The sequence below is a fragment of the Petromyzon marinus genome, chromosome 22, assembly GCF_048934315.1.
Source record: "Petromyzon marinus isolate PM22_M1 ecotype Great Lakes invasive population chromosome 22, UKy_Petmar_22M1.pri1.0, whole genome shotgun sequence".
Lineage (NCBI taxonomy): Eukaryota > Metazoa > Chordata > Hyperoartia > Petromyzontiformes > Petromyzontidae > Petromyzon > Petromyzon marinus.
The window spans coordinates 17,421,308-17,434,797 of NC_133688.1; the positions used below are offsets into that span (position 1 = coordinate 17,421,308).

General features: G+C 44.6%; 1 protein-coding gene across 4 annotated transcripts in view; it reads left to right on the forward strand.

Moving 5' to 3' along the window:
• Window positions 1–13,490, forward strand: part of LOC116944890 (pappalysin-1-like) — a 169,192-nt gene that overhangs the window by 130,495 nt on the left and 25,207 nt on the right. For all 4 annotated transcript variants that reach the window (XM_076068800.1, XM_076068798.1, XM_076068799.1 and 1 more), the window contains exons 21-23: window positions 3,205–3,332; window positions 5,687–5,758; window positions 11,396–11,494. In XM_076068800.1, coding sequence (XP_075924915.1) covers window positions 3,205–3,332; window positions 5,687–5,758; window positions 11,396–11,494 — 299 coding nt within the window. The remainder of the gene's footprint in view (window positions 1–3,204; window positions 3,333–5,686; window positions 5,759–11,395; window positions 11,495–13,490) is intronic.

Sequence of the window (13,490 nt, forward strand, 5' to 3'; positions counted from 1 at the left end):
ACTTAAAAATGCATTCACTCCATCCTATTTGCACATATTCAATAAAACATTACGGACGTACACATTTTTTTATCCAATTAGCTTTCCAAAAACCAATCGGTTGGCTGCTGTCCGTAGCCAACCGTGCCCGTCGGTTGGCTAGATACGGTGCAGAAGAAGTTCAACATGTACACTAACAGAAAAACACTTTTATTTTAATACATGGATGTTGGAAGAAGACAAAAAAAAACATAGGTTGTAAACCTGGTTAAAAGAATGTTCTATTGGCGGCTACACTTAGTACAATGCAAGCAAAGCGTCGCCAAGTTTTGCACAACGTTTAGTCGCGGGAACACACTGGGGCTGGAGCAGTGGCGTGGCGGTTAGCCTTACTGCACTACGAACTCGGAGGCCTCGGTTTGATTCCCGGTCACCGCTAACATCAGTGACGAGTGACATCTGAAACGTCCCATAGGCCTCGCCCTAACCAACCCGTGTGCCCTCGGTTGTGGTGAAGTATGGTGAAACAACAACCCCCCCATGTGCAAGATGCGTGTGGGGGGAGGCCTTCATCCAGCAGTGGATGAATAAATGGCAGTGTGTTTATTATCGATCCGAATGCTTCAGGTTGGCTGCAGTGTAAACGTGACAATGACAGCCACCGTCAACCGCGGTCCATTCACGAATAAAGACTTTGTCTCTCTCGATTCACAATGGATGCTTACTCTTTTCACTCTCACTCCACAGTATCTCTTATTAAGCCGGGCACATGCTTGTAATTAGCTGTGGAACGTACTAAGCTTTTTGGGGGAGTTTTGTGTCTGGATCATCCTCTGTTCGCTCCTCCCCGTTGATCTTTTACCAAGTTTATTATTGAACTAAGCTGGGATGGACCCATGTTCCTGATAGCTGATTTAATAATGAAGTTATTCGCTGGTGATTATTAGTAGAGTAAATTTTTCCATCAATCTAGTCGTGTTCCCCTCCTCCCATCTGTGCTAAACTGCCCAGGAATTTGATGGTGTAATCCGTCACTGGTGTATTGTAGTTTTTCTTTAATTTAAGTTTAACAAGAGTGCATACACAGCACTTCCACTTTCCTGTAGAGTAGCGGTGATTCCCAACTTTTTGGGCCTGCGTACCAACGTCAACCGTCAACATTCTTTATCGTAATCATATCATATTTTGTGTTTCAAAATAAAATCTTCTCCAAATCGTCCAAATTCTTAACAGTTTGGCACACCATCTCCGGGCGGGGGGGGGGGGAAGGCCGGTGGAGGGCAGGGCGGGGGGGGGCGCAGGGGGGGTGGGGGGGGGGGCGGGGGGCCGCTCAGCCCCCACCGGCCTTGCGGAGGCCATCCAGTGGTTTTCAGACCCACCGGTTTGGAGCCCGTCTGCTCTTAGAGGTCTAAAAAGAGATGCATAAATGAATCAATAACAACAACAAAAATGGATGCTTAAGCTCATGATGATATGTGCATCGAATCACGTGTGTAAGAACTGGTGGGTTTTCTTTCCATATGTAAGTGGTGTATTCACAGTAGCTCTGTTGTCCACCACCCGGTCAACTTGCAACGTTGGGCCAACGTTGGAATGTGGTTGGAACCATTGAACAATTGTTGGCCCAACCTTCCATATTTACTGGGTAGTGGCTTGTTACATTCACCAAAATGTAAAATAAGTAAATAGCATTTTAATCGAATTGAGATTCTTTAATATTCGTCATGCAATCGTAACGGTGGTGGTGGGGGGCGGGGGGGGGGGTGATGAATCATTACAGCACTGGTGACTTCACACGAATATTGAATAATAATACATTAATTTAACTTAAATCATGTAAATGTTCAGTTTGAGGAACTGCCTACTGTCATGTTCACGAGACACGTCACTCCAACTCAAGAGTTATCACTGAGATACATTTTGGAGTTCAAGGCTATCATTTACGTATTCGTCAATATCATCTACTGAAGTGATTAGTGTCTGATTAAAGCGAATGCTAGATTTTGAGAATGTGCTCCTTCATCGATGTTACTTCGCAAAAAACCTGGGAAATTGTGGTGCCTCTTCTACAATTAACATCCGTTTCCTCTCACTGGGTTTATGTCAAGAAAGGCTTTGTTTTGCATGTAATCTCCGTGGCTTTGATTATGGCGTGTTGCAATTCACGTTCATCATTGTGCTATTACCAACATTGCCCTGTAGCAAAAGTTTCCTAACAAAAAAAGAGACCTGTACATTTTAGAGCACAATTTGGATTTGCAAACTATCTAAATATGACCGCATCTCAAATATATGCATTTGATACATTTCTACTTAATAGTATGTTCCAAACACAAATGTTCTCATGACACAATTTGGCGCTCATAGTTACGTGGCAGGCACGTTTGCACGTGTGGTCTTGTTTGCTGTTGTGAAGCGTTGTCAATGGGCCCCCGACATTTTTTCATTACATTTATTTTTCGTCATCACGCAATCAATGAGCACCAGGCCCAAACGGCCCAAATCGTCAGGTGGCCAACGACAAACCACGCCAAATAAGCAACACGCTGCTTGAATTGAGCGAGGTTATGTAAGAGCTTTTGGGGAGAAGAGGCGGCAATGCAAGACAATTCTCAAGTCAAATCAGACGCGAGGAGAGAGGCAGAAAGAGGATCGTGCAGTGTGGTGGTGTGGATGAGACAAAGCGGTCTGGCGGATCGAGTCCTCAACTTGAGCACAGGAATCAATGAGTGACGTTCAGGGGAACAGTCAGTCGTAATTATGATCATTTTGATTCATAGAGTGCCATTAATCAATTTGATCTCTGAATACCAAGCGTGTAAAAGATGAATAACTACGTGAGAAGTAATAAGGGAGAGAATGACTAAAGGGACAAGATGAAGGACTTGAGAGAGGCCCTTTTAAACAGATGGGTCTTCCGCCGAGACTTAGAAGGCTGCATTGACTCCGAGTTTTTGAGCTCTGAGGGCAGCGAATTCCAGAGTCTGGGCGCCATGCAGACGCGAAATCTCGATCACTACAGATTCGGAGTCATCCAATGGCAAGCGCTTCGTCACAGCGAACGTATATGTATGTTGAACTTCTTTCGCACTGCACGTAGCCAACCATGCTAATCGGAAGTGGGGGGGGGGTAAAGACAACAAACTAAAGACAAGAAGCAGTTCAAAATCTACACGTGATGACGACGATGGCGGTGGTGATGGTTTGGTTTCTCCCTGTTGCCAGGATCCGTGTGCAAGCCGACCTGCCTGATCCCACAGAGCGACTCCGTCTTGCTCCCTGAAAATGTCACCCTCCCGGAGAACGTCACCGCCCTGTCGCTGCCATACTGGACACTCCCCACCAAAGTTGAGGTCGGTCCTTTCTTGAAGCCGCGCATGAGGATTTGCGTGCGGAGGGCACACCCCCCCCCAACCCTTTCCCGTTCCGATGACGTATGCATATGTAACGTGTACGCCATCAGTTGTACTTCCCAATTCAATTCCGTTGACGCACGTGTGCTTTCGATTCCGCTCCGATGACGTTCGTACATGTAAAAGCCATGCGGGAGGGCATGTGGCACAGTTTTGCGCCAGCTATCACAGAGTGAGATTGTGTCGCTACAGTTCTCTGCAATGTATTTAAAAACAGTGGCGCTATGCCTCTTTTAATAAAATTAACACTGAACTGCTTGCGCGTTCCGAGATTGGGCGGTGGATGGAACCCCGCCCTGTAACTTGGAGACATCTCAGACACGGGGAAAGGGTTAAATGCCTCAGCAGCTGAAAGCGCCTTACAATCACTCGCACCTCGTCTCAACAATCCCAGTGCCCTGATGCAGGTTTACTCGCCAGCGCGAGAGTTGCGATGTGGATTTTCTCAATGAGGTACATCGTGAGAATTTTCATGAAATTTGGACGTGCCAGTGCACACATAACCTCTTTTTTTTGTGTGACCTCAAAGGATGTTTAGGGTCCACTGCGAAACAAACGGTGCATATTCCTTTGGTCAGTAAAAACAACCATGATTAACCAGGGTGGTCCATGGGCTTGAAGCGCGAAAATCTGCAAACAAGCGGCAAATGCACTGCTGCTGCTGAGCCATGTCACCTTGTGTTGACATTGCGAGGATGTTTTTTTTAGTCTGAGCAGCAGTGGCGTTGCATTCTTGAAACCAAGCTTTCTTGATTTGTTTTATAGTTGGCTTTAGACAGCTGTAGCGTTGGTTTAAATCACGGCAGGCTCCTGTTATGTGTCGGTATGAAGGTGTATTTACGTTTTCATTGCACGCCTGCATCTCTGTTATGAAGGGGAGGATAAATGGTTTTAAAACAGACCAAAAACACTCAAGTAGAGTTCTTTACTTTCGTGACAACATGCAACAGCAGTCGCTTTTACGATGCATCGAGTGATCCATTATTGATATCAATTCTAATATCAGAGGTACAGTATCTCTGTGAAATCCGCTTTCGAGGGCCGTTCTCTCATCCGCACCTCCGATGAGCACGGTACAATGTGAAATAATTTTGATTTAAAGCTTTCGTGACTGCAGTAATTAATATTCTTAGCTCTTTCGGTAAAGTCACGTTGAAGGGAAACAATTAAATAATAAAATATATATAAAACAATAAAAATTCTCACGACGTTTCGACCATAACACAAACGATCGTCATCAGGTGTGTCGGTTTGATGACGATCGTTTGTGTTATGGTTGAAACGTCGTGAAAATTTTTATTGTGTTATATATATTTTATTATTTTATTGTTTCCCTTCAACGTGACTTTACCGAAAGAGCTAAGAATATGAATAATGTGAAAGAAGTTCAGCAGACACACAAGACCTGTTTAAAGCTGCGCGGTGGTAGTGGCAGCAATGGTGTCATTACCAGCAGTTGCAGAACGTAGCAAAACAATATACATATTTAGTGACGCAACTTGAGGACACTAGGAGTAGGAGGCACTCTATTCTTTTAACAGCCTTCACAAGTTACAAGGGATAACTACAACTGTCAGTCAGGACAGCTGGCAGCCCGACGGGATTGCGACAGCCCCGAGCCTTCGCTCAGGGTCCCCTTTTATCCTGCTGGCGAGGCCTCGCTCCGCCCCGGCCACGCCCCCTTTCTAGAACCTACTCGCGGATTCCCGAGCTTACCTCACGTGCCCTCTCTTATCACCTTTTCCCTACATCCCTCTCTCTGACTTATCACGTGACTTTTTGACAGACAGGGCTGCTGCAACTGCAGATCCCCTTCTCTGCCAGCAACCCGCACTATGCTACATAGTGACCCATTCCATGTCACTACACATATATACAAAGACATTAACGCCCCCTGCGCCCCTCCCCCCATCCCCTCGGGTCCCTCTAACTGTAGGTGCACAGTGATTGCATCACCTTTCCCTATTTAAGATCGAAAACAGGTTGACATCTTGAGACTTCTGGAAATTCTGCCTGATGATGCCGGTTGCAATCGCCAGTGGAAACGACGTGCTCGATTGCAATACGTTGTGGGGTGTTTGCTCTCCAAACACGCAACCGGGCAGGGCTGAAGCAGTGACAAATTGGCACGTGATGTTCGCGTGACAAACCTTACTGATCGTCCGCGTCGGGTGGATGTGGGTCCACGACACACATTGTGTGGCATTTTACTCGACCCAAGCCCAAGGAGTTTTTTTTTTATCTATCATGGGTAGTAAATGATTCGATGCGGAAATGTTCTCGTGAATCGACAGGAGATTGTCTGCACGGGGAAGAAGGAGTGGCACCCCCCACCACATGCCATCTACTGCTTCCAAAATTGCGAGGTAAGAACCCTTTGTATGTATGTACGTACGTACGCTGGACTTCTTTCCTTTGCTCGCAACTCGAACACAAAACAACTTTAAGGGCCGAGCGTCCAAGTGTTGCCAGCCATTTTAGTACAGTACGATGCTCTGTTTTCACCTTGCTCGTGAACTGAAACAAAAATTCAAACAGCTTGAAATATATATTCTTAGTTTTTTCGGTAAAGTCACGTTGAAGAGAAACAACAAAATAATAAAATATATATAAAACAATAAAAAAATTCTCACGACGTTTCGACCATAACTCAAACGGTCATCTTCAGGTGTGTTGGTTTGCATAAATTTATTTTTAAACGCCGCATTTATTTATTTATAAAAAACGTTAGCGTCACGCGCAGCGATTTGGCAGTTTACCCAGGACTAGTCCATCTATATTTTGAAAAGAGGAGGGGGGAGACGAAATTTTTTATAATGTATGCTGTCTGAAAGCCACTGTAAGCGTGAACAATCAATTAAGAACTGAAATGGTTTATCAAATCTTTCCAATGATTGCTAAGATAGAATCCATCTTCTCGGTTGAAATTGTCTCTGTGCTTGTATATGTGGATAGCCTCATGGAAGCCAGATGGCTTACAAAGAACCTCTGTCTTGGAAAAGTCAATGGCATGTGAGCCTACTGAATTAGAACAATGATCTGCTACGGCCGAGGTGTTGGTCCTACCATGTTTAAGGTCTGCTTTGTGTTCACGAATGCGGTCCGAGACATGGCGTTTGGTTTCTCCAATGTAACTACTACCACAGAGGCAACTTAGTTTGTAGACACCAGGGTATTGTATGTCCGGAATCACATCTTTTACAGATGGAACCAGATCACGGATTTTATGTAATGTGTTGAAATGGACCTGGATCTTGTGTTTATTCAAGATTTTGGAGATCTGTTTTGTGATCCCAGCAATGTAGGGTAAAGTGATGGTTTTGAAAGGCTCCTCAAGAGGGTTCTTCTTCATGGTTTGAGTGATAGCTTTGCGGATTGTATAGTCGGAGTAACCATTAGCCCTAAGAGCTTGGTGTACGTGCTTGAGTTCACTGCTTATGTGTTCCTGGTCGGATATGCATTGGGCTCTATGATACAGAGTCTTGATGAGAGAATTCTTCTGTGATGGATGGTGGTGGGAATCCGGTTTCAGATAAGCATCCGTATGGGTAGCTTTCCTGTAGACAGAGTGGCTCATTGAACCATCAGGTCTCTTTTTAATTAGGACATCCATAAAAGGTATCTTGCCATCTATTTCGACTTCCATGGTAAATCTGATGGCTGGGTGTATGGAATTGATGTGGTCGAAGAATTGGTCTAGAGCAGGCCGGCCATGTGGCCAGATGACAAAAGTGTCATCCACGTACCTCTTCCATAAGGTTGGGCGCAGAGTGGCAGTCTGGATGGCGTCAGTCTCAAATTTCTCCATGAAAATGTTAGCTATAACTGGAGAAAGGGGGGAGCCCATTGGGGTGCCCTCAGTTTGTTTGTAGAAAGTTCCATTCCAAGTGAAGTATGTATTGGTTAAACAGTGTCTCACCAGGGGGGGTACCTCAGTGTTTAGTCCTTGATGAACCAAGTCTTCAATGATTGCAATGGTGTCAGGTACAGGAACCTTGGTGAATAAGGAAACTACATCAAAACTGACAAGCAGGTGTGTATATGTATATATAAAGGTTAGCGCACTGCGCTACCAACCCCGGCAACCCAAATTGGATTCCCGCTCACGGCCAACACCAGTGATGACTATCTGAACTGGTTCTGTGCATTCTCTAGGTCGACTGGGCCTCAAATGAGTACCTGATTCGGTGTGTAAACTTGACAACTCGAGAGACAAAAGCGGCCGGGCATGGTGCTGGCCACCCACCCCCTCGTGTGCCGTTGTGCCATTCATAGGTGCTCACTAACAGCACTTGCCCCAACTGTCTGTTAAGACTATTCGGGGGATCTTTGCCTTTTTTTATAGAGGTTAAGGTGAAACCTTGCAATTTCTTGCTAACGCCACCACAGCTGGCAGAACGGCCTTCACTTTGGAGAGCCCCTCTCGTGGGTGTCTTGGCCTACTCTTCCATGCCGGCCAGGCGTCTTGTAAGAGTTGGAAGTTGCCCCACATTTGATTCTGTAACACGTGGCCTCACCGTGCACCCATTCACACTGCTGGGATGGACAGAGGTGGGGGGGGGGGAATTTAAGAAATTCTAACCAATATTTCAGCTGTGCTAACCATTGCAACATGGAGCATATTATATATATCTACAGTGATAATAAAATAGCACTTGCTGTGTCTGGCTTTCATTAACAACATAATGTGTGTCGGCTTGTCAGATAGGTTACTGCACTTTGATCACCCGAATTAGGCTACGGGGAGTCCAGCGTTGGATTTTTAATGTCATAAATTAATAAAGTCTGCTGACATGGCTCACAGATACAGATGCCTCGAAATTATTACATTGTGGCCACAATTGGAATTGTGTAATGTAAAACACAAAAATGCTGCAGTCCAAAATTGCATTTCAATAAGAATTCCATTTGCTCATGTGTTTTGCGTGACCGATGACAATATAAAATTATTTTTGATTGGCCCAAGTAATCGTATCACTTATTTGATTTTGCCCATGAATTGAATCCTACTGTCATTGTATACCCGCTCACAATCTCAAAGTGCGTGAGATTGAATCAGTAGTGACAAGGCAATCACAACGCAGTTTTTTTACGTTTCCACTTTTTCATCATCATCATCATCAGCCATGATCAATTCACTGCTGTATGAAGGTTTCCCCAAGCAGCGATCACCTCTCATGATCTTGCGATGTAATGATCCATCAAGCAAGTGCACGTGAACCATATCTGATTGTTTATGCGGTTACATTTTAACAGTCTAGTTCTGGGCACAATTCGTAGATAATCCAATATATTTTGCAACAATAATCCTTCGAAATTCGTTCCATTTAAAAGTTTCCTAACTTTTAACGCGTTAATGTGTTTTTTGTTCAATCTCTACAATTCTTCCGCCATCCTCTCCTGAATGAGATTGGGGTGGGAGGGGGGTGGCGGGAGTGGGGGGGGATGTCGGGATTTGAGAAATTTGCTGCATCGTTTCAACTACCGCGCCGGGAGATGGAATCGAACCAGCCGACCCTCTGGATCGCATGCCCAGTTGTGCCAACCATTACACCACGGTGGAAGCATCTTAATCATGGATGACACCGTTATGGACGCCCTTTATACGAACGCATGCTTGGTCGGGTGTTTGCATTTGTGGACGTGCCCAGTTGCTGCCACAGATGAGATATGTGTTTGAACCAGACTTCCCTTTCCAGCTCGGCTTTTTTTACAAAGTCAACAGAAAATCCAGAACAATTTCTTTTTTCTTCCTCTCCTGCAAAGGCTGGGCTAGATTGAGGTTACAGCGGCTTGCCCAAGAGAAAGAAATAAAACCTGCATCCAAAAAAAAACCCCGTCGTTAATTCTTTAAACAACGCGTTTTAATTAAAGCAGATTGCAGTGCAAAGAAAAATTCTGCAGGTGGTTATAAGTAATTACAAGCAATCTGCTGTGTGTGTGTGCCTGTGCCTGTGCAGTAGCTGTGGTATAAATTAAACGCAGAAACCAACAAAACTATTATCATCAAAGGCATCTGGCCAGCATGGATGAGGCCAGAAACCATTGAGAGGGGGGGGGCTCTGTAGGCCCTCCCTCAATTTTAGGCCCTTCTGGCAGTCGTGGCATTTGCAAATAAATGCAGGTGCTCAGCTTTACCTTTCTTGCAATAAAATGGAGCACTGTCGTCCCGACAGTTCTGTTCTTTCACCTGATGAAGGCTACTTGTGTTGTGGCCGAAACGTCGTGAGAATTTTATTGTCTTATTTTATTTTATTATTTTTTTCGCATTCTACGTGACTTTACCGAAAGAACCAAAGAAGAAAAATGCAAAGATTTAGAGGGTGTATATATAATAAGCAATACTCATTGCGATAGTAAGCAATACTCATTGCAATACATTTGGTATACTTGCACGTTAAGAGGTGTAACGTCAATCAATATTGATTGTTAAGCTCACAATGCAACCCATCGAACGTGCGCGGAACCATCACTGTTTTTCTATTCGTATTTGTGTTCACATGACCCCCGCAGCCACTAGAGGCCGCTATATTCACCACTATTTTTCATATTCGATTCTTGAGCCAAACCATGACGCTGAATAACCTAGATAGGTTCAAAGAAAATAACAAAAAACTACGACGTTTCGATCGCAACACAAGCGTTCGTCATCAGGAAGAGGGGGTTAGCTTCTAAAGGGAAACTGTTTATAAAGGTTTGAAATGGGCGTAGCCCAAATGTCAGCAGCCAATGATAATGTGAGTGGTGGGCAGCGACCACAACGGTGGTGGGTTTTCCACCAATCAAAGGGCTGCCAAGTAAAAATTAGCATATTAATGTTAAATCGTTGAGCGGCCTCCACGGCCAGTGCCCTGAGGTGGCTATGTTAAAGTGAGAGATTAGCGTGTTAATGTGAGAGATTAGCGTGTTAAAGTGAGAGATTAGCGTGTTAATGTGAGAGATTAGCGTGTTAAAGTGAGAGATTAGCGTGTTAAAGTGAGAGATTAGCGTGTTAAAGTGAGAGATTAGCGTGTTAAAGTGAGAGATTAGCGTGTTAATGGTAGATTGCAGAGCAGCCACCTCGAGCTCGGCGAGCGAGGTGGCTGTGTTAAAGTGAGAAATTTTACCGTGGAGGCCGCTCAACGATTTAACATTAACATGCTAATTTTTACTTGGCAGCCCTTTGATTGGTGGAAAACCCACCACCGTCACGGTCGCTGCCCACCACTCACATTATCATTGGCTGCTGACATTTGGGCTACGCCCATTTCAAACCTTTATAAACAGTTTCCCTTTAGAAGCTAACCCCCTCTTCCTGATGACGAACGCTTGTGTTGCGGTTGAAACGTCGTTTTTTCTTATTTTCTTTTAACCTATTTACGTAACTTTGCCGAAAGACCCAGGGAATATGAATTCCTGCAGTCGCGAAAGCTTTAAGTCAAGATTCATGACCCTGAATTGCAATACCCTCTAAACTGCATACGAATCTGGAATTTACATCTTCATTTTTCTTTTATCTTTAGATCTCTTTTTCCTGGTCTGTGCCATTATTTCCCACTTCGTTTTATTTATGCCTTTTGTGCACTACTCTGAGGTGCAGTCGCATTTAAGCGCTCAATAAATGTAAACCCTTTCGTGTGAGTAAAATTCCACGTGCACTTTTGAATGCACGATGGAATATGGCTGGAAAAGTTCCACTGAATTAATGTTCGAGCTCCTTATTTCTTTACCCTGCTGTAAGCAGATCCTCAAGTTTTAATCCATGACCAAATCACCCTCAACGTGCCCGAACGTGTCTAGATATATATAATACATATAAATAGAAACACGTCGATTTTCTCCACACACAATTCAATGCATGTGTCATGAGTTTAAGAATCAACATTATTTGATGAACTCGCGTAATTGTTCCACTCCTTCCAGAGACTCAGGGTAGCCTCTGCTGAAAAACTAAAGAGCATCATTATCATTATTATCATTCTTAATCTTTTTGTGGGCTGTGTGTGCACTTGTGTGGTGTTTAGTTATGGGTCGGAGATGGTTACTGCGATCCGATGAACAACAACGCCTACTGCCACTACGATGGAGGGGATTGTTGCGATTCCACATCCACCTCCAAACAGGTGACCAAATCACACGCCCATGCTGCACACGAACACATTGTAAGGTCGCACTCTGTACACACAAAGCGCTTGCCGCAAATCAACCACGATACCTCGCTGATCTCGTCAAGGAACATAAACCATCACGCAAACTGCGGTCTTCCTCGCAGCAGCTTTTGGCTAGACGGCGAACAAAGAGGGCCACCGCATCGCGCAATTTCACGTGCTCTTCTACAACCGTCTGGAACGCTCTTCCTTCCGATATTAGGAAGTGACTTTAACGATGCACTTTTAAATCTAGATTGAAAAGGCATTTCTTTAAAACTGCATTTTGTGTTTAGTTTGTTGATCTTCCTTGCACCTCCGATTGTCACGATTGGCTACGTACGGTGTGAAAGAAGTTCAACATACACACATACACCACAGTCTGGCAGCAGCAGATTGCACGGCCGCAAGTTATGGTGTCACACGAATCCCATATGCCTGGCCTGCTGCTGTACCCAATATATTTAAAAACGCACTTTTTTTATTTCACTGAGCGATTAGCTCTTTTTCAGAAGCGACCTGGCCACAAATGACAGCTCAACAAAGTGGTTCATCACGTGGACATTTATCACAGCCAAATACTCTAAACGCATGTTGATTATAATCGTTGAGGGAAAAAAACGGAGGAATCTGAGAAAAATCCAGGCGACCATGGGGAGAACACGCAAACTTCAAATATACAGCAGCAGGCGTCAGGGTCGGGATCGAACCCACGACCTCCTGCATACCAGGCGAGGGAGATAACATCTCACCACAGGGAGAGAGACATGCAAACTTCAAATATACAGAAGGCGTCAGGGTCGGGATCGAACTCACGTCCTCCTGCATACCAGGCGAGGGAGATAACATCTCGCCACCACGGCGAGATGTGGAAATGATTGTTTTCATTTGTAATGTCAGCCATCGTCTCCACATTGATGAAAGCCAGCCGTACATTGTGATTGACTCAATTAAACAATCCTCGCTGTGCACTCTCACATCCTGCCTCAATGTGCTTTCTTTTTGGAACGGTTCCACCGATGCCCCCATGTTCTGGAATTCCCTTGGCCCAGCCATCCGTGCTGTAGACTCCCTGTCCCGGCTCCCTCCAGCCTCTGATGGGTTGCTTTTGTCAATAAATAATTATGCCCACTGTGTGTGTGTACAGCACCTTGAAATGCGGTCACATTTAGACCCGATATGAAGCAAAGTCAAGTTGTATTTTATAGTTCATTCAATGGAGACAATAGAAACGGCACATTTTTATTGTAAATATGCGCCGATGTGTTATTTTGTGACTTGTACTGTGTATAATATTAATGCGGAGTATCATGAATATGTGCTGACAATCATGTCTTAGAGGGCATGTGCCACTGCAGGATGCATTATACATTTCACACAGGATTATTTTTTTTATATGTATAATTTCATGGAGAGATATTTCCAATATAACTGCTAGATCACTGTTTGTGTGTGGGGGGATCAGTAGTGCAATGACTAGTGTGTTGTGCTATGGACCCATCAATGTCTTGCGCACTCTCTGCCTATGTAATGTCAAGACTTTAGTCAAGTCACATTTTGTTTGGTCGTTACTGGGAAGTGGCACAAATCTGCCACTTCCCTGTGCCCAACTCCCCATGGTCACCCATCATCAATCCACTCATCTCATTTCCATCTTCGTTTATTCCACGCATCCTCACCACCACCGCCTCATTTTACACATATCCCATCCACTCATCTCGTTTCATCTCGCCAACTATTTTGTACCATAGTTCACTGTACAGCGCCTTTCGTTAAGGCACTATATAAATGTATGATAAGATAAGATACACAGTCAAACCCGAGTCTTTACCAAGAGTGGACTATGTGCCGACAGGGACGGGCCTTCAGCTTTGGCCACACTTAGCTGGGGAGAGTTACAGACCCATTCCTCGATGAGACTGCATCAAGGCAGGCTGCATGTGAGAGGAAGAAGTTGGGTTGGGTTCATGGA